Here is a 19,353-nt window from a genome sequence, read left to right as displayed (position 1 = left end):
GAGTCAGTACAAACTGCTCCATTCAGTGAGAGCGCAGGGACGCTGGCAGGGGTCCGATAGCCGAAGACCCGTCGAATCTTGGCCCAGACCTGCGATGGAGTGACATGGAGTCCAATGGTGGACACATACCGCTCCCAGCACTCCTCCTTGCCTTGGCGGATAAGGAGGCGGGCCCGCACACGCAGCCGTTTGAAGGCGATAAGGTGGTCCATGGAGGGATGTCGCTTGTGACGCTGGAGCGCCCGCTGGCGATCTTTAATCGCTTCAGCGATCTCAGGCGACCACCAAGGCACAGCCCTCCGCCGAGGGGACCCAGAAGAACGGGGAATGGCAGACTCGGCGGCAGTGACGATGCCGGCGGTGACCGATGTAACCACCGCATCAATGGCATCAGTTGAGAGAGACTCAATAGCGGCAGTGGAGGAGAACAAGTCCCAGTCAGCCTTATTCATAGCCCATCGGCTAGGGCGCCCAGAAGAGTGACGCTGTGGTAGTGACTGAAAAATCGGAAAGTGGTCACTACCACACAGGTCGTCATGCACACTCCAGTGGACAGATGGTAAGAGGCTAGGGCTACAGATTGAAAGGTCAATGGCGGAGTAGGTGCCATGCGCCACACTGAAGTGTGTGGAGGCACCATCATTCAAAATAGAGAGATCGAGCTGCGACAATAAATGCTCAACGGTGGCGCCTCGACCTGTTGCCGCTGACCCACCCCACAGAGGGTTATGGGCGTTAAAGTCGACCAGTAATAAGAAAGGTGGCGGCAATTGGGCTAGCAGCGCAGCCAGGACATGCTGCGCGACATCACCCTCCGGTGGAAGGTAAAGACTGCAGACGGTAAGAGCCTGCGGCGTCCACACCCTAACAGCGAAAGCCTCTAAAGCTGTTTGTAGAGGGACAGACTCGTTGTGAAGAGAGTTAAGGACATAGATGCAGACGCCACCAGACACCCTTTCATAAGCTGCTCGGTTCTTATAATAACCCCGATAGCCACGGAGGGCGGGGGTGCGCATTGCTGGAAACCAAGTTTCCTGCAGAGCAATGCAGAGGAAAGGGTGAAGGCTGATAAGTTGGCGGAGCTCAGCTAGATGGTGGAAGAAACCGCTGCAGTTCCACTGGAGGATGGTTTTGTCCATGGCTGAGAAATGCGTGCCGGGACTGGGACGGCAGATTACGCCGCTGGGTCACCTGCTGCCTCCGATTGAGCACCCGTGCTAGTGCTATTGCTATTCACGGCGTCTGAGGGACCGGCGAGATCGAGGTCCTCAGCGGATGCCAGAATCTCCACCTCGTCCCCAGACGCAGAGCTAGAAGGTTGCGATGGGGTGGCTACCACCGCGCGTTCCTTGGGCTTAGAGCTGCTCTTCTTTGATTTCTCACGCTGCTCCTTGGGTTTAACTGGCTGGGAGGGCTTCACCGATTCAGTCTCCGGGACTGAGGAGGATCGGGAAGCCCTTCGACCTGCAGATTGTGGGCACTTACGCCACTGTCGATCGTCAGCCTTCCCGCCGGTGGAAACCTGGGAAGGGAGGGACCCAAGGGACCCCTTGCGAGCGTGAGAAGCCAAAGAAGTTGGACACTTCTCCGGCTTAGAAGCGGGGACCGACGTCCCCGATGGGGGGGATGGTGTTGCTCCTGAGGTAGGTGGCACAGGAGCAACCCGGTGGGTAGAGCCCCCCACTGGCAAGGGGGCAGGAGGAGTTGTACCACTCGTCGATCCGGCCAGAAGGCGCGAAACTGATGGGGCTAGCACAGGTGTTGTAGCAGCGGCGTAGGAAGTTGTCATTCGCACTGGATGTAATCGGTCGTATTTCCGTTTGGCCTCAGTATAAGTCAGTCGGTCCAGGGTCTTATATTCCATGATTTTGCGCTCTTTCTGGAATATTCTGCAGTCTGGCGAGCAAGGTGAATGGTGCTCCCCGCAGTTGACGCAGATGGGAGGCGGGGCACATGGAGTATCGGGATGAGATGGGCGTCCGCAATCTCGACATGTGAGGCTGGAAGTGCAGCGGGAAGACATATGGCCGAACTTCCAGCACTTGAAGCACCGCATCGGGGGAGGGATATAGGGCTTGACGTCACATCGGTAGACCATCACCTTGACCTTTTCCGGTAACGTATCACCCTCGAAGGCCAAGATGAAGGCACCGGTAGCAACCTGATTGTCCCTCGGACCCCGATGAACGCGCCGGACGAAATGAACACCTCTACGTTCTAAGTTGGCGCGCAGCTCGTCATCAGACTGCAAAAGGAGGTCCCTATGGAAAATAACACCCTGGACCATATTTAAACTCTTATGTGGAGTAATAGTAACGTTAACATCCCCCAACTTGTCACAAGCAAGTAACCTGCGTGACTGGGCGTTTGTATCAGTACTGAGTACTGAGCCAGAGCGCATTTTAGACAAGCCCTCCACCTCCCCAAACTTGTCCTCTAAATGCTCGACGAAGAACTGAGGCTTTGTGGAGAGAAAAGACTCCCCATCAGCTCTCGTGCAAACTAAGAATCGGGGCGAATAACTGTTACCTCCATCCTGGGACTTACGCTCTTCCCACGGCGTGGCCAGGGAGGGGAACGTTTTCGGATCGTACTTCTGAGCATTAAATTGAGCCCAAGAACGCTTAGAGACTGCTGGCGGCTGGCCGCCAGCGAGAGATGATGTACCACGCTTCATTGCGGGTCATCTGCCCTGATGCCACCTACTCCGACCAAGGGCCCTCCCCACGGGCGCCACCCAGCCACAGCAAAGGCCACCTGGCAGGACGGCCGTTGCCGGGAGTCCTGATACCCCAGGAGGATAGGCATCTACTCCTTGGCATACGTGGGGAGTTAACGGCGCAGGCATCAGTAGAGCGATCCCTGTGTTGTCAGGGGGCTACAACCAAGAGGGTACATGGCGGCCCCACCACAACGGACTGGCTACCGTGCTGGATCTTAGGTGCAAAACTGTCCAAGGCCGTCGTCGCAGTTAAAAGAAACACTGCAGAGGGCAACATGGTAATCGCATCCAGGGACGTATCCCCGCCCTAAAGATCGAAAACGAGCGGGACACCATTGCAACGACGTGAAAGCCGGCTAAAGGTCTAATTGCACGACGGATACAGTGCACCATGTAAGGCGCCCTTCCCCAATTGGCTCGCTCTTCGGAATAATTTAGAAAGATGGAGGTCAAACCCGAGAGGGGACCATCACATAAGGCCAAAACATGTGAGACTCCTTTTAGACGCCTCTTACGACAGGCAGGAATACCGCGGGCCTATTCTAACCCCCGAACCCGCAGGGGGGTCAGATTGGGAAATATGAAGAAATAAGTCAGCATGATGTCCTTCCAAAGGAACCTTCAGAACATTTCCCTTAAGCTGTGTAGGAAAGCATAGAAAATCTGCAACTGGATAGTTAACAGGGACTAACTGCCATCCTTACAAATACAAGTCCAATGTTAAGAATCAATAAATAAAATATATAGATTGTATAAAAGCAACTCAAAACACTGTAGTGGTAACATATTAAGTCTTATTTCATTACACACAGAATGTTTAAGTAAAGAATTATTAGCTGCACCTTAAAAACTATAGTTAAATAAATAGTGTACAAACTTATACAGACAGCAACATACACAATCAAATATGGAACTAAGGTATGATTTAAGGAGTCAAGATAACTGTTTTTACCTTTAGTTCAATTTTACTATGGCACAAGTTTGCCAATATTCTGAGCAAATGCAGTGACAGGTTCAACTCTGCATGTTAGTGTTAAAATAATGTGCAATTTAAAAAGTGTTTCTGAAAACTAGAGGCTCCGTCTCAAAATCTTAGACAACTCTATGAGAGCAGACAGAAGCATACAAGAACAGCAATGAACATTTTTCTTTTGATTTAGTCTACATGGTTCCAGTCACAACAACGTGACAAATGTCTACATTCGATGTCAACTTGCGATAACCAGTCTCAGATGGCAGGTGGCAGCACTAGCAGTGGAGAGTACATAAATCATGTCAAGGGGACATGGAAAACAGTGCAGTAGTTGTAATGTGAAACCAATCAATTTATCTGACATCCAAAACGACATGCTCATTGACTTTCGGGCCAAGGGTTGAAGGATTTATGAAACAACTAAGTTTGTAAACTGACTGAATGTTGCCATGGTTGAAGTATACCATGCAAGGCAAAACGACACTGTCCAAAACAGGCACCGAGACAACAGTGGTGCACCACAGGCCATTAGTGATGGGTGAATGACAGCTGCAGAGATGTGTATGGGAGAATAGATGTGCGACTGTTGAGCAACTGACTTCCCAAATGAACCAAGGCACTACCAACAGCATCTCCTGAATATCCATTCAATGAGCACTGCTGCATAAGGGCCTCCAGAGCAGGAACTTGATTCATGCATCCACGCTGACTGCTGCTCATCAGCAACAAAGGCTGGAATTTCCACACCAATACCACAACTGGAAGTCCACAAAGCGACGACATGTGACCTTTTCAGTTGAATCACATTTTACGGCCCATCAGTCAGATGGTCAGCACCCCGCCTGTCAAGGGTCTATGCTGGAGGAAGGAGTGTTAGGGTCTGGGGAAGGTTTTTGTGACACTCCCTGGGTGATAACATCATTCTCGAAGACACACTGGATCAACACAAATGTGCATCTGTCCTTGAGGACCATGTGCACCACTACATGCAGTTTGTTTTTCCTCTGCACGAAGGCATCTGTCAGCAGGACAATGAACCAAGTCACACAACTTGCAAGGCTGTAAAACTATTACATTTCCATTTGTGCTGAAAGGAATCCACTTACCGTCAATGTCACAACTAAGAAACTGCAGGTCTTTCAAGGCATCCTTGTATGCCCGTGCAACATCAAGGGTGTTTATACCGATACGTCTTCCTTCTGAAGTTTCACCCTCTTCACTGGTTGATGCTGATTTGTCTAGCAGCCCACAATTCTGAAGCGCTTCTTTAACAGCTTGGCTCATGCGACAAAATTCATTAGCGAAAGTGTGCTCATTGATGGGTTTTTTACTTTCTGAAAATATTTCATCATCAGAATCTGTTCTCCCCGATAATTGTGGCTCATACATGCCAAGAGACAAATCGTGACTGGCCCAGTCATTAAACAGTGTACATTTCCTTCCCCTTCCTCTCTCAAACTTTTTTAGATTCCCTGCAGTTCCATTCTCAGTAGTTTTTTTCAGTTTTGACACAATTGATTCTGCTTCCTTCTCTAGCTGGCTGATCAAATCATACATGGAATTAGCCCGGCCAGGTAAATGCCATAAGAGTGGAACCAACTTGGGCTGCGTAGCAATAGTGTTTATAATGTCAACAACACGCTGATAGACTGAAGTATGTTGACAGATATCAAGAAATGATGTTACTTTTAATTTGGATTCCAAAAATGGTAGCAAACTAGAATCAGCCAAGACACTGCACAGCTCTTCAACACCATCAATAGCCCACTTTTCGTCATCTGACGAGACTTCTGATAATTCAACATTTTCACTCTCACTCAAATTCTCTAAAGGCATTTCAATATCTCCGCACGGTGTTTCATTATTCGCAATTGCACTTCCAACAGCTGCACTAGAACCTCCAACTTCTGTGCTTGAAGTCTCAAACTTTGCAAATGAGCTAGATGTTGGAAATGAAACACTGTTGTACACTAGGAATGAAGATCTACCTTTCGATATCCCACAAACTTTTTCAATCTCACGTAGAATTCCTCTGAGAACTAGTTCAATCTGATGATCCTTTTCCTTTTGAGCTGCAAGGTATGCTTTCACATCCCAACCGGACTGTGTAGATGAACTGTATCCAGTACCACGTGGAAACCACGTCTTTTTGTAATCTTTCTTCTTTCCTGCAACAACTGGCATTTCACTTTCACTAGTACATGGAACTTTTGCAGTCCAACCAGAACTATCAGCAGCCTTTGTATTAGATAATGGAACTTCACTTACAAATGTTAGGCGCATTAAATGATTTTCAATGTCTAAATAAGCTCCCTGAGGGAACCTAAGTTTGTCATTTCGTTTTGTTTTAATATTGAGTCTGCTGTTCTTATCAAGATAGTCCTTGATTTCTTCCAAAACTGATTTCATATCCCGGGCTGGATTCCAGTTGGACAGTTTCAGCAGATCCAATGTTGCAACAGAGTTTATGGTGGAGCCCACAAGACGAGGTCGTATAACTTTAACAACTGGTGGATAAAATGGATAGAGATCCATTGTAAAATCAAGCTGCAGCTGTATGTACTTATATCCAAAATGCTCCTTAATCTGAATCAAATCTTGAGCCAAAGGGCCTCCAGGAGTGAATGATGACAGATAAACATACCACTGATATATATTGTCATCAACTGGTTCTGCTGCTATGCCACTGCGTTTTGCTGACATCATAATGTTAACCAAATCATTTGTCAGGATTCCTGATGCTGCAGAGCTGCTGAAGACTTGTTCAGGATGATCCTTAGAAGTGTTTTGAAACATGTCAGATGCTTTTGGATTATTGTCGACAGCTCTTAAAGATGCTTCTTTTTTTCGCCATCGTTTCTTCTTCTCTTCGATAATGATATCTGCATCATAGCTTTCATCTTCTTCCATAGGTATTTCTTCATCTTCTGCAGAGTCATCAGAACTACTGCACATACTACTCTGTTCGTCTTTGAGATACAGTCTAAGTGCCTTGTCCAGCACAGTCTTCAGAGATGGACAGCAGTCAGAATCAACTATATATTCATTAAGAGCAACACACCATGTACCATGGAGTGTTGATCTCTCAATGAAAAAACTGTCTTCATGTTTAGGATAGTCTGATGGACAAACCAAGGTAAATGTCCCACTATTACCAACGGAGAATTCTAAGCAGATTTGTCCATCATTAACAATTTGAGAAACAAGTTTTATATGACCACTGTTGGCTTCTGACCAACGAACATATTCTTCGTGTAGTATTTTCTTCATTGTTAACATTTCCTGACGCTCTTCCATTGCTTCTATTTTAACAGACTCTGTAGAAAGGGCAGCCATTTTCCAATCTGGATGTGCTCTGTGCCCTTCACATTCACCGTTGAAAATCGATCTGAAACAAAGTGTAGAAAAATGTTCTTTAAGTATGGCAGTCTGCTATATGCCAATATCAACATAGACTACAATATTTACAATGAAAATTTTACAGTAAAAGTTTAATTTTTAAATGTGTTGCCAGATATATTAATAGGAAATAGTTGTGCAACAAATGACAATCACAAACACCATGTGTCTCCAAAATCAAAGTACGATCAAATGTAAGCAGAAAAAAAATCAAATCAGCTTACCATGCAGCAGTAAACAGACAAAAATGATAAGGTTGCACAGAGGCTAGATTTTAGCACCTGTGTCTGTTCATCTCACATAACAGAGAAATGGGTAGAATACAATCAGTTAAGTGTTTAAAAAATCAACAATGAATTCCGAATTCAGAAACCATTTGAAAAACAAACATACACATAAAAAAAGAAAGAAACGACAGCTAATGGCAAGACATAACTGTAACGACAGATTAGAATGAGCTGTAAAGAAAAGAAAACTGATTATACAAAAAAGAGAAATGATAAATAAAAGTAAAGAATTGGGAGAGCTTAAAGTAGTAGTCTTGAAGAGACAAAAAGGAGGTAAACCAAAGGTACCATTCAGAAAATGTTTATGCCAAGGGGTGTACAAGTCACCAACCAAGCATTCTAGAGCAAATTCCCAGATTGGTGCAGGACAAAGGAAACAACTGAGGCAATGAAGCTGCCACTAGATTATGGCTCAAGTGTTTTTGTGCATGCTCTGCCAAAACTTCTGTCAGATATAAATAAGACTCCTCGTCTGTGCTCATTTGTCCTCAACATTTTACTGATCATGATGTTAACATAAAAAGCTGCAGCAGTAACATGTAAACTGACACTCCAGATGGGAAACCTCACACAGGAAAGATGGAACTAGATTTAGCACTGACAGAAGGGAACATGGAACAAATTTAGCAGTGGATTAAATTTCAAATTACCATGGGGATTCAAAATGGGTCAAAAAGAGTTGGTTGGTTGATTTGGGTGAGGGGTAAGGTCATCAATCCCATCGGATTAGGGAAGGATGGAGAAGGAAATCGACAATGCTCTTTCAAAGAAACCATCCAGCCATTTGCCTGAAGTGATTTAGGGAAATCATGGAAAACCTAAATCAGGAAGGTCGGACACGGGTTTGAACCATCGTCCTCCTAAATGTGAGTCCAGTGCGCTAACCACTTGGTCATGTTGCTTGGTGTCTAGAACAGGTCTGAACAAAATATTGACCAGACAACGAATGCTACTGGGTGTGGGATGAAGAGAATAGCAGGTGGCCTATATTTCATCTCACAATACAATACTACTAAATCATTACCCCTGTAGAGGTTGGCAGGTATAATTCAGGATAGAGCAGTAGTTTCTGACAGGAGGTACAATCATTCAACATTTTTAAGCTAATCCGATAATTCTTGTGGTATCCTGGTGCTTTTGGAAATCAGGTTGGTGGGGTCGTTAAGAAGAAATGAAAGGTGTAGAAAATAATTTACATCTTTTCATTTATTTCTGCTGGTGTGCATTACTGGACAGTTAATAAGAGAAAATCATAAAAGAGGCACTGCACGGAAAATGGGCACACAAGAATTTGAACAAAGTAGCTGACCTTATGAATGTGTTCTACAAAACAAATACAGGTTGAGTTGCTATATTTAATTCTTGTTTATCTTTCTACCCACTGCTATATGCCTGAACTAAAGTATTGTAATTATCTACACCAATTCCGTTGCTTGTTTGTTTTACCTTGGACTTGCCCATATCACACAATATTTTCCTTGAAATCAAGTGTTTATATTACTGTAAGAATCTAAAGCTTTCTGTTTGAAAGTCCCACATCATCCCTACTTATTATACTACGAGGTGTGGCAAATAAGTGGATTGGTGCTGCTACCCGCCAACAGCAAGTACACCATGGCAAGTTTGAAGATGGTTGTGTCAGTTGATGCTCCCCGTCCTGGGCTTGAGGTGTCCCAGTTAACGTTATTCAGTCTCACTGTAGCAAATGTGTGCTGATATTTTGGTGCTAGTGTCTAGGTGGAAAATGCAAAGAGTTCAGATGGAGCAACACATTAACCTCAATTTTGTTGTGAAACTAGGAAAAACTGCTGAAGAATAATTGCAGTTTCTTTACCTATGATTCTGAGATGCATAATCTGTATCACTTCAGGCAGGTAGTCTCTGTAAAGGAGAGCTTGGTTGGAGAGTTGGACAGGTTTTATTTTAAAAATCTTTTTTTTTTAACTTTCATGGGTAATGTAGGTCTTCACTGAAGTTGTTTCTTACTAATTTCTTTGTTACAATCAAACAATGGAAAATCCAGGATGGAATATAACAATACCAGAGAAGGAAAGTTGCTACTCACCATAAAGCAGAGATGCTGAGTCACAATAGGCACAACAAAAAGATTCACACAATTATAGCTTTCAACCATTAAGGCCTTTGTCACACACCTGCAGCCTCAGAGAACAAGCCACACTCAGACAGGTGTGTGTGTGTGTGTGTGTGTGTGTGTGTGTGTGTGTGTGTGTGTGTGTGAGAGAGAGAGAGAGAGAGAGAGAGAGAGAGAGAGAGAGAGAGAGAGAGAGAGAGAGAGAGAGAGAGAGAGAGAGAGAGGCCTTAATGGCCTAAAGCTGTAATTGTGTGGATCTTTTTGTTGTGCCTATTACGACTCAGCATCTCTGCTTTATGGTGAGTAGCAACTTTACTTCTCTGGTATTGTTAATTTCTTTGTTACAATGTTTATTTCGGTTGTCTTTGTTGCAGTTATTTCTTTCCACTTTCTTTGTTGCAGTTATTTCTTACACTTTGTTGTAGTTTCTTTGTTTTGGTTGTTCATTTCAGGTTTCTGTAACACAGTTTTTCAATGCTAATTTGTTTACTAAAGACGCTTCTAAGAAATCTGAGACCACCCAGAGAGTTCTGTGTTTTCGTGAGGAAATTGTCAGTTGACATGACACAGTTGCAGTGTGCTTTGTGAAAAGGACTGTGCAATGTCTTCTGACTATAAGTAGAGTCAAATGTGTTGACTATTTGTATATCCATAAAAGAGTGATGTATAAGAAAAATAAAAAAAGACTGTTTAGATTGGGAATAAGTGTTCTCATTTGAAGACTCTAAACAAGTGAAGATGTTGCCAGTGACAACTTTGTGTGTTCTAAGTGTTTAGGCAGAATAAGAACAATGATAGTACCTGAACAAGGTGAAGCTTCCCAAGGTATAGATGATGCAAATTTTGCATCAACAGAGGAAGAATTAAGTACCCTGAATAAATCAACTACAGAGGTAGGTGTATGTCCTGTTAAGAAATAGTGGTCAGTGGAGTTGTGTCATAAGCTCTATGCATCAAGAAAGCACAGAGAAATTACTAAAGCTAGGGATGAACACACTACAGCAAAACTGACCACTCTCTTCAAAGAAGAAATTCCATCTTCAGAAGAAAATGAACAAAAGCACTCTTATACCTCTTGCCAGGAATTTTTCACAAATATCAATTCAACTGTTGAATACTGTGCATCCTACAGCGAAAGGAACAAATTTTAACTATTCCAGGGACATTAAAAAAAAAAAATTTTTTTGAACCACATTCTATCAGTATCAAAGTACATGGTAGACAAATCAAGAAATGTGAGGTCTGTAAAAGGTGTCTTTGGAAGACCAGGTACCTATTATGATCATTAATGTAGAAGCAGCTCAAGTTCAAACAGTGCAGTCATTTTATCTGGAAGGTAAATGGTATTGTTCTTTGCCAGAGTGCCAACAAAAGAGGACACTATAACCATAACAGTTTAAGGTCAAAAAATTGTGAAGTGAAGAGGTACATTTTATGCACTACAACCAAAGTGGGTAGTTTCACACACACCTAGAGATGTCTGTTTATGTGTGTACTGCTCGATTTTTGAACGTTGTGAGGTAACTTTGAAGAACTTACTGGAGCACGTGACATAGGATACCTTGGCTGGGCGTGTCAAGTCATTAGTAGTCTGCAACGTACAGCATGAGACTTCTTTGTTTGAAGAATGTGGTGACTACCCTGGAAAGATAGGACTGCCTTTACACACACACAGCCTGGAAGACGTAGCAGGTAACTCTGCAGAAGTTACACTTGTAACATGGGATGAAAAAACTAATTAAGAAAACTGTTGCCTTCAACAGTTTGAGAACTTCGTAAACAGTCAGTGAAAGTAGTAACAAACCAGCATCTGAAGATATTATTATTAATATCTTCTTTCCTTCTCAGACCTTAGGTCTGGTTAAAAATGGAACGTGACGCGGACCTTGATCAAGCGTGACTTCCTTTTAACTGTATGGTATATGTTACATTGTATTTAGGAACTTTCAGGTTATTGAACATGTACCAATAGTTACGGATTTCTGTAGTTGTATATGTTTGGATGTAGCTGCATTGCACTGATGTACTGGTGGATATTGTGTGGTATGACTCCTGTAGTTGATGGTATAATTGGTATAATGTCAACTTTATCCTGATGCCACATGTCCTTGACTTCCTCAGCCAGTTGGATGTATTTTTCAATTTTTTCTCCTGTTTTCTGTTGTATATTTGTTGTATTGGGTATGGATATTTCGATTAGTTGCGTTACTTTCTTCTTTTTATTGGTGAGTATGATGTCAGGTTTGTTATGTGGTGTTATTTTATCTGTTATAATGGTTCTGTTCCAGTATAATTTGTATTTATCATTCTCCAGTACATTTTGTGGTGCATACTTGTATGTGGGAATGTGTTGTTTTATTAGTTTATGTTTTATGGCAAGTTGTTGATGTATTATTTTTGCTACATTGTCATGTCTTCTGGGGTATTCTGTATTTGCTAGTATTGTACATCCATTTGTGATGTGATCTACTGTTTCTATTTGTTGTTTGCAAAGTCTGCATTTATCTGTTGTGGTATTGGGATCTTCGATAATATGCTTGTTGTAATATCTGGTGTTTATTGTTTGATCCTGTATTGCAATCATGAATCCTTCCGTCTCACTGTATATATTGCCTATTCTTAGCCATGTGTTGGATGCGCCTTGATCGATGTGTGGCGGTGTTAGATGATACGGGTGCTTGCCATGTAGTGTTTTCTTTTTCCAATTTACTTTCTTCGTATCTGTTGATGTTATGTGATCTAAAGTGTTGTAGAAGTGGTTATGAAATTGCAGTGGTGTAGCCGATGTATTTATATGAGTGATTGCTTTGTGTATTTTGCTAGTTTCTGCTCGTCCTAGAAAGAATTTTCTTAAATTGTCTACCTGTCCATAAAGTAGGTTTTTTTATGTCGATGAATCCCCTTCCTCCTTCCTTTCTGCTTAATGTGAATCTTTCTGTTGCTGAATGTATGTGATGTATTCTATATTTGTGGCATTGTGAATGTGTAAGTGTATTGAGTGCTTCTAGGTCTGTGTTACTATTATTATTAGGGTTGAGGGGGCACTCAACATCTTTGTCATCAGTGCCCTGACAAGAAGCCAACATGCAAATCTCATGGGTGTGGACGAAGGCTGTCCCCATATGCAGATCAGTTTATAACGTATTACAGATTGCTGCCCTTCCCCACCAATTTAGGGATGAGGCCTGACAGTTCACAAAATTTCACCACTCTTTAAACACTGGTATCGGTATCTGCTGTATCTCCAGTGAGACTGAGCGCCGCCCTAATAACATACAGGCCACATCTAGCCACAATATGCTGAACTGAAAGCAGCACACCACAAACTTCACAGAATGGTGGATCCTCCCACCAGAGGAGGAAGGATGTAAAGAAATTGCAACACCACCACCACCACATTGCAGAAGTGAAAGGGTGTGTACAGGCTGAAGAACTATGTTAAGTGCTTCACTGTGATTTTGCTGAGAACTGCTCCAAAATTCTCCACAGGAAGTACAAGGGTATCATTGGAGTAATGAACAGGTTTCAACTTTTACAGGAGTGAAATATTTTCAAAACAAGACTACAAATGTTGCAGTTGTAAGTGATGACACAGGACATGACTCAGCACATGCTTTGCTAGCAATGCGCAAAATTCTTCAACTGCAAACAGGGGCAGAGAAGATCATTATTTCTGATGGTGCTCCTAGTCATTTTAAAAATCGTTACCAGTTGTTTGAACTGAGTAAGTCGCTTGTGCCACCAACTGAGTGGTTTAATGGTACTGTTCTTGCCACTGTGCCAACAAAAGAAGACACTATAATTACAACAGTTGAAGGTCAAAAAATTGTGAGTGAAGAGGTACATTTTATGCACTACAAAACAATCTTTCCAGACAGCTGTGATTCAGAATGCTGAGGATTTTACGAGAGTCATGAAATATTACACGTCCACAGCCCTCTCTATTTTCAAGAGCCTTTTATGTGATAATATGACAAGTTTTATGTATGGCTAAAATTTCAATTGTTTATAAAAGCTGTTCAACCTGAAAGTGGGAGCTCTCCTTTTCAGGGAATGCAGAACCATATGGTATTAATCAACAGGAAAAAATTACACATTCAAAGTTTTTTCCATACATTATAAAAAGTTCAGAATGCTATAGTAAAAGAACTTTGACAGTTAAGTCCACATGGAGGCTTTCTTTGTAATCATAAAGCAATTATCTTTCAAATTAAAAAAAAACCACTAACGAAATACCTAGAACTGTTCTAGAGATACAGCTTTTTAAATTTTTTTCCAAAATTCACATCTTCAAAATGGTACGCGCAGCTTTGGGGGGCTGTATCTCTGAGCAGAAACTTTTTTTGGAGGAAACAAAAAAATGTGTGTTCCTTACTTAGTCCTTCATTTTAACATATGCTAAATTCAATAACATCCAAGACTATGAATTTAAGATTTTTCTTAGCCTGCCTGAATTGATATGGACTATGCCAAAAGAGTCCTTGAAAATTAGGCAGTCAACATTATAACATTGAGATTCTGACTGCCGTTCACAGTGAACGAGTAAAGAGAGAAAAATCTGGAGTGCCAGCCCATTCCACCTTGTCTGATACCACATTCATTGTGAAATGCAGCATCACCCTGCTGGACGACCACTATATTTGCTCAACGTGGCCCCCTGGGACATTTTTTGTTCCCTACAGTCAAACTGCATCTAAGGGGCTAGATCTGGCAAGTGTGGAGGAAAGGATTTCATTGTGTCAGCTGCATTGGACTTTATAAGGAGTTTGCGATGACAAGTGAAAATGTGTGCCAGACTGGGACTCAAACCCAGGATCTGCTCGCCAGGCAGCTGCATTAACCACTCCGTCACCCAGACATTGCGTTTATCACAATTGCATTCACTATCTTGATAACCCTCTCAGCTGATCCACATTCTCACCTAATGCCACCTATCTGCTGAGGGGCATACCAAGATATTCCGTGTAATTGCAATGAATGCTGTGTCTATGTGGTGCAATGGTTAACGTAGCTACCTAGTAAGCAGGCGATACCCCATTTGAATCCAGGCCCAGCACACATTTTCACTTGTCGCAGCTGACTGCGCATAAAGTCCTGATGGAGCTGACATATAAAATCCTTCCCTCCCCTCCTCCTTCAATTTACATAATATAGAAAAGCTTACATGCAGTAAAAGAAACATTTGGTATATTAAAAACACTTACTGGTTAATACTATTACACACAACTTAAAATATTATTGGCCGAGCATACAAATATTCTAAATTTAACCATTACAACTGCAATTAAACACAGAAATTTCATACCACAAGTTTTCACTGTTTCGCAAAATTTTACAAATGACATGTTTGTCTTATAATGGTGTCCTAATTTGTAAATCAATCTGTGACAAATAAAAGGGGTGATTAAAAAGTTAGTTTGAGGGCACTGTTGCACTGTATATGCTATGTAGCAGGACTGATGTGGATACGTAAGCACCAACATGTAGGCAAGGGATTAGTGTGGCATTCGTGTCTGACGTGCTCGCAGTAAATGAGGAAACGAGAACTATGGCAACGTTATTACCAAATAGGACCAACGTTCTGATATTTTTTCTGCGAGGACAAACATCGATAGACATCCCTCGGTCCATCGGAGAATGAAGAATGTGTATGGGGCAGCATGTCTGTCTAAAACCACCATTGTGAAATAGTGCACCAAGGGTGCTGCTGCCTCATTACAATACAAGCCCCTATATCGCAAATGTCTCAACGCAGAAATTACGCCAATCTTCATGGGAGACACCGCTAGCACCCACCCTTTAAGGCCTTAAGTCCCTTAAGGCCTTGAAGGGTCAATCATAACTGTCTGATGATGTGCAGCAGACAGTTATGACTTCTTCACACAGCAGAACACAGTGTTTTACCAAAGGGGTATTTTCCACCTGGTGCATCATTTGGATGATTGTCTCAATGCTCACAGTGATTTTGATTGATTGGCCCCTTATACATTGACATTTATCAGTAACATAACAAGTTATTAAAATAATCCACCCCCCCCCCCCCAAAAAAAAAAGAAAAAGTTTAGTACCCATTATTTCACTTTCTAACATACACCCATAATGACAATGCAATTACATTTTATTTGGTTTGTTACCCAGCTCCCTTTGTATCAGTTTATGCGATGTGTGTTGCATTCTAAAACATTGAATGTGGCACTTGATGACAATTAAGTTCAAAGCCACTCTTCTCTTTGATTCTGGGCTTTAACAATGGCGTGATTATGGTTGCCAAATTCCCAGGCAAACTTAGTTATCAGATATTCACAAATGAAGTATTTCTTTGAAGATAATCTGAAATGTCTAGTTTTTCAGGCAACAGCAGACACTACTGTGCACATGCACCAATGTTGAAACACAGCCTCCTTTGACATCAGAAAAAGTGTCACGGTTGATGTGTTGCTGTATGATCCTAAGAATTGGCTTTTCGAAACGTTAAACACAGCAACAAAATCTATACTGACAAGTGTTACAACCTAAAGTGGGCATTTTGGGCAAATGTCTTATTTCTTATGTAGTTGATTTTGTTAAGTTTTGGTTATATCTTGCAAATAATATATTACACACAATGACATGATGTATTAAGAGTGCACAGCAGATTGGTCTCCAGCATTCACACTCTAGCTTTATATATCTACTCATCCACATTAAAGTCTATAACACTGGTAACTAAATAATAAACAATTTTATGTGCCTCTGTGCATAATGACAGCAACTACGGGATGTTCAAAAAGTCTCTCTGCAGTGTCGTATGATTGTTAGCTGCGCATGCCTGGGTTACTTCCCTTCAAGTGGACTCTCCCAACATTCCACTATTTCGGTTATCTCAGCCAGCGTCAGTAGTATCGTTGGTGTGTGTCGTTATGTGTTGACATGAACGTTTAAGTTTAGTTCCTTTGTTCGTTTGTTTCGTCTGTCACTGTTAAAATGCTAATCATTGAAGAATGTGTGTTTTTAGTCAAACATGTGTTCAAAGCTGGAAGTAAATACGCAGTTACAGTTTCTTACATTTAATTCAGTTTTCCTGAAGACAACACTCCCACATCGCGATACTGTGCGAGATTTGTTTAACAAATTTCGGAAGGACGGGTTCAGTGTCAGATGTACCGAGAAGTGCTCGTCCTAGCGTTTTGTCTGAGGATAAACTACTCGATATTTCCAATAAAATGTCCATGAGTTTGAACAAGTCAGTAAGAAAACTCGCCCAGGAAATCTGGGTTAGTTTTGGAGCAGACCACACAGCAAGGAAAAAATCATAACTTTTCCCATACAAAGTGACATTCATGCAAGAACTGAAAAATACTTATCATGGCAAGAGAGTGCATTATTGTCAATGGTTCAAAAATTTCGTTCAACAGAATGGAAGGGATATTCTTAATGAAATGGTTTTTACTGATGAGGCATGGTTTCATTTATCCGGGTACATGAACTCTGAAAATTCTCGTATGTGGAGTACTGTAAATCCATTGTGTAATCTTGAGGAACCACTTCATTCTGTGAAAATAGAAGTTTGGATTGCAATTTCTAGACGTCGGATTGAGGGTCCCATATTTTTCAACGAAACAAACACACAACGATACTGCAGTGATATTCTGTACCCACTCATAGGAGAACTTGAGTTAAGTGAAATACTGAATGGTTATTTTCAACAAGATGGTGAAACTGCGCATACAGCTCGCATTTCAATGTAACTGCTTGCAGATGTTTTTGATGATCACATAATTTCACAGGGACGTTGGCCTCCACATGATCAGACGAATTGAATTGTGTATTCAACAACAGCGGGGATACTTTCAACATTTGATGTGAAAATTTGTAAGTAAAAATGAATATTCAATAAATTAATAACTTTTATTTCACTGAGTTTCATTTCAGTATATTCACTGCGGCATATGGCATGTGCAGCTAACAATCATACGGCACTGCGGAGAGACTTTAACACCCCGTATTAGCCACGTACTCTTACAGAATACTATTTTTTTTTACTGCTTCTCAACCCACTTTTTCAGTAGTTGCAGGGGCAACAGTCTGGATGATTGACTGATCTGGCCTTGTAACATTAACCAAAACGGCCTTGCTGTGCTGGTACTGCGAACGGCTGAAAGCAAGGGGAAACTACAGCCGTAATTTTTCCCCGAGGACATGCAGCTCTACTGTATGATTAAATGATGATGGCATCCTCTTGGGTAAAATATTCCGGAGGTAAAATAGTCCCCCATTCGGATCTCCGGGCGGGGACTACTCAGGAGGACATCGTTATCAGGAGAAAGAAAACTGGCGTTCTACGGATCGGAGCGTGGAATGTCAGATCCCTTAATCGGGCAGGTAGGTTAGAAAAGTTAAAAAGGGAAATGGATAGGTTAAAGTTAGATATTGTGGGAATTAGTGAAGTTCGGTGGCAGGAGGAACAAGACTTTTGGTCAGGTGATTACAGGGTTATAAATACAAAATCAAATAGGGGTAATGCAGGAGTAGGTTTAATAATGAATAAAAAATAGGAGTGCGGGTTAGCTACTACAAACAGCATAGTGAACGCATTATTGTGGCCAAGATAGACACAAAGCCCATGCCTACTACAGTAGTACAAGTTTATATGCCAACTACTTCTGCAGATGATGAAGAAATAGATGAAATGTATGACGAGATAAAAGAAATTATTCAGGTAGTGAAGGGAGACGAAAATTTAATAGTCATGGGTGACTGAAATTCGTCAGTAGGAAAAGGGAGAGAAGGAAACATAGTAGGTGAATATGGATTGGGGGGAAGGAATGAAAGAGGAAGCCGCCTTGTAGAATTTTGCACAGAGCATAACTTAATCTTAGCCAACACTTGGTTCAAGAATCATAAAAGAAGGTTGTATACCTGGAAGAATCCTGGAGATACTAAAAGGTATCAGATAGATTATATAATGGTAAGACAGAGATTTAGGAACCAGGTTTTAAATTGTAAGACATTTCCTGGGGCAGATGTGGATTCTGACCACAATCTATTGGTTATGAACTGCAGATTGAAACTGAAGAAACTGCAAAAAGGTGGGAATTTAAGGAGATGGGACCTGGATAAACTGAAAGAACCAGAGGTTGTAGAGAGTTTCAGGGAGAGCATAAGGGAACAAGTGACAGGAATGGGGGAAAGAAATACAGTAGAAGAAGAATGGTTAGCTCTTAGGGATGAAGTAGTGAAGGCAGCAGAGGATCAAGTAGGTAAAAAGACGAGGGCTAATAGAAATCCTTGGGTAACAGAAGAAATATTGAATTTAATTGATGAAAGGAGAAAATATAAAAATACAGTAAATGAAGCAGGCAAAAAGGAATACAAACGTCTCAAAAATGATATCGACAGGAAGTGCAAAATGGCTAAGCAGGGATGGCTAGAGGACAAATGTAAGGATGTAGAGGCTTGTCTCACTAGGGGTAAGATAGATACTGCCTACAGGAAAATTAAAGAGACCTTTGGAGAGAAGAGAACCACTTGTATGAATATCAAGAGCTCAGATGGCAACCCAGTTCTAAGCAAAGAAGGGAAGGCAGAAAGGTGGAAGGAGTATATAGAGGGTTTATACAAGGGCGATATACTTGAGGACAATATTATGGAAATGGAAGAGGATGTAGATGAAGACGAAATGGGAGATAAAATACTGCGTGAAGAGTTTGACAGAGCACTGAAAGACCTGAGTCTAAACAAGGCCCCGGGAGTAGACAACATTCCATTTGAACTACTGATGGTCTCGGGAGAGCCAGTCATGACAAAACTCTACCATCTGGTGAGTATGATGTATGAGACAGGCGAAATACCCTCAGACTTCAAGAAGAATATAATAAGTCTAATCCCAAAGAAAGCAGGT

The 19,353-nt window shown here is 41.9% G+C and overlaps 1 protein-coding gene across 4 annotated transcripts in view; it reads right to left on the bottom strand.

Annotated features, from left to right (window-relative positions):
• The window catches only part of LOC126190711 (baculoviral IAP repeat-containing protein 6-like), a 146,109-nt gene that overhangs the window by 87,978 nt on the left and 38,778 nt on the right, over positions 1-19,353 (bottom strand). For all 4 annotated transcript variants that reach the window (XM_049931182.1, XM_049931183.1, XM_049931185.1 and 1 more), the window contains one exon: positions 4,802-7,083. In XM_049931182.1, coding sequence (XP_049787139.1) covers positions 4,802-7,031 — 2,230 coding nt within the window. In that variant the 5' untranslated portion in view covers positions 7,032-7,083. The remainder of the gene's footprint in view (positions 1-4,801; positions 7,084-19,353) is intronic.

This window comes from Schistocerca cancellata, chromosome 6 (genome assembly GCF_023864275.1).
Source record: "Schistocerca cancellata isolate TAMUIC-IGC-003103 chromosome 6, iqSchCanc2.1, whole genome shotgun sequence".
NCBI classification, from domain to species: Eukaryota; Metazoa; Arthropoda; class Insecta; order Orthoptera; family Acrididae; genus Schistocerca; species Schistocerca cancellata.
The sequence above is the reverse complement of the archived record's forward strand: the minus strand, read 5'-3'. Positions and strand labels throughout refer to the sequence as shown.